The sequence below is a fragment of the Propithecus coquereli genome, unplaced genomic scaffold, assembly GCF_000956105.1.
Source record: "Propithecus coquereli isolate 6110/MARCELLA unplaced genomic scaffold, Pcoq_1.0 Scaffold42, whole genome shotgun sequence".
Classification (NCBI taxonomy): Eukaryota; Metazoa; Chordata; class Mammalia; order Primates; family Indriidae; genus Propithecus; species Propithecus coquereli.
The window spans coordinates 317,013-319,416 of record NW_012149952.1 but is presented as its reverse complement, the minus strand read 5'-3'; the positions used below and the strand labels follow the sequence as shown (position 1 = coordinate 319,416).

The window sequence follows — 2,404 nt, the reverse complement described above, 5'->3', positions numbered from 1 at the left end:
ACCCAGGGGTCCAGGCCCCCAACCTCCTCCTCCCTCAGGATGCAAGTGCCGGGGACCCAGCCCCCGCTTTCGCAGGGACCCAAGCATCAGCTCCCAAGCCTTCCCTAAGGTTTCAGGGGTGGGCAGCTGGTTTTCTCCCCAACTCCTGCCAGACCCTCATTGCTCCCCTCTCCCGCCTCCCTGTACATTTCTTGACCCCCTGATTTCATTGCTTCGAATCTCCCCATCCATAGTCTACCCCATCTGTGAAGGCTGAGACCACCCCTGGCACTGGGGTTGTGTGGAAGGGTGGCCTCCCTGTGCCCTGGCCTCTGTGCCTCTGTGTCTGAGACGCAGTGCTGCTGCAGGGCTGGCCCGGGGCCAAGCCTCCCTCCCACCCCCTGTGCCCCTCCTTGAGGCTCCCAGATCTCCAGGCTGCAGCCCCTCCCCACGCCCCGGGACTCAGCATCCGGGTCTGGGGGCAGACAGCAGGCAGCTCAGGCCCTCTACAAGGTCACGAGGAGATTAGCGCTGAGCCGCGCTGAGCCGAGGATCCCAGCTTGGCCCTGGGCCCATAGGATCTGTCAGCGGCCCTCTGCAAGCACCGGCCCCGCTCCACCCTTCCTGCCGGCCCTGGACACTGCCCTCCTCGTCTGCCCAGGCCCCCAGACTGGGACTTCAGTCACCCCCCTCACACCACGTCCAGGTCAAGCCAGGCCCGGGGCTACTGCCTCTTGCTTTCTGCACCCCAAACCCCCCCTGGCTCCTGCCTGGCCCCCAGGGACCTAACCTGGCCCACACCACACGCAGGGCCACCCCTGGGCTCACACACAGGAGATCCCAGAGAGAGACAGTGAGATGGAAAGGGAGAGACAGAGATAGAGGGACAGAGACAGAGATATCCAAGAGAGAGATAGTAGGAGACAGAGATATCCCAGAGGGAGACAGAGATAGAGAGGAGATACCAGAGAGAGAAAATGAGGAGGGGAGAGGGAGAGACAGAGACAGAGACAGAGATATCCCAGAGAGAGATAGAGATAGAGAGGAGATACCAGAGACAGACAGAGAGAGAGAGACCTCAGAGAGATAGAGAGGGAGAGAGAGACAGAGAGGAGATATCAGGGAGAAACAATAAGAGACAGAGATAGAGGAGAACCCAGAGAGAAACAGTGAGGAGGAGAGAGAGAGAGACAGAGATAGAGAGACAGCGATGGAGATATCCTGGATAGAGACAGTTAGACAGAGAGAGACAGAGACAAGCAGGTTGAAACAGGAAGGGAGACAGACACCCCGAGTGTCCCCGCGAAGGAGACAGCTTGAGAAATGAAGCCAGAGACACGACCACAGTGACAGAGAGAGCAAAAGCTGGAGAAAGACACAGAGGCAGGAAACACTGACCCTTGGAGACGGTCTGAGAACCCAGCAGACACCGACTCAGGCATTGAGGACGCAGAGCCGCAAACACAGCCGGGCGGGAGCGGCGGCAAGAGCGGGCACAGATGTTTGCAAGACAGAGAAACAGAAGGAAGCAGAGATCAGAGAGAGACAAAACCACATAGAGACACAGGCAGAGAGACCCAGGGACAGAGAAAAGAGCTGGAGAGTGACAGAGACACGACCTGAGGGATGAGAGGGAGAGAGAGCAAGGGACAGAAATGGCCGTGGAGAGACAGGGAGGCAGAGACGGAGAGAGAAAGAGATGCAAGGGGACAGAGACGAACCAGAGCAGAAAGACCTGGAGACACAGACAGACGCGGGAAGGGATGGAGAGACAGAGACATCAAGGGACAGACGTCAGACAGGGAGAGGGAGAAAGAGACAGAAAGAGACACACAGAGATAAAAAGTCACATGGAGAGGGAAGGAGAGAGACCCGCAAAGATGGGCACAGCAACAGAGAGAGACACAGCGGAAACCAGACAGAGACCTTCAGGGACAGAGACCCAGAGACCCACAGAGCCAGAGACCGAGGCCAGACGCCAGAGACACTGGGCAGAGACAGGGAGGCCCTGGGAGGCAGCCGGACCCCCCTGGGAAGTGCAGAGCCGCAGGCCAGGAGCAAAGCCGGGGCACGGAGGGCCGGTGTCCCCCTGGAACCCCTTCTCGCCCGCAGTCTGGTCGCTCTGACAGCTATCGTGTCGCCACCTCGCAGGACAAGAAAGATGACAAGGGCTCGCCCAAGAAGAACAAGGCCAAGGAGCGCCGGGACCTGGATGACCTCAAGAAGGAAGTGGCTATGGTAAGCCCTGCCCTCGGCGCCCCCACACCCTCCCAGAGAGCCGCCCGCCCCGGCTGGCCTGGGCGCTCACCCTGGTTCCCCTAAACTCCTGTTCCTCAGACAGAGCACAAGATGTCCGTGGAAGAGGTCTGCCGGAAGTACAACACGGACTGCGTGCAGGTGCGGCCCCTGGGGCGAGGGCTGGGGC

The 2,404-nt window shown here is 59.8% G+C and overlaps 1 protein-coding gene across 4 annotated transcripts in view; it reads left to right on the top strand.

The window, feature by feature from the left end:
- Window positions 1–2,404, top strand: part of ATP1A3 (ATPase, Na+/K+ transporting, alpha 3 polypeptide) — a 21,610-nt gene that overhangs the window by 2,275 nt on the left and 16,931 nt on the right. For 2 of the 4 annotated variants that reach the window (XM_012653347.1, XM_012653346.1), the window contains exons 2-3: window positions 2,131–2,217; window positions 2,317–2,376. In XM_012653347.1, coding sequence (XP_012508801.1) covers window positions 2,131–2,217; window positions 2,317–2,376 — 147 coding nt within the window. Of the gene's footprint in view, window positions 1–2,091; window positions 2,218–2,316; window positions 2,377–2,404 lie in introns of those variants that run through there. The other 2 variants (XM_012653345.1, XM_012653348.1) reach the window with 2 other exon arrangements.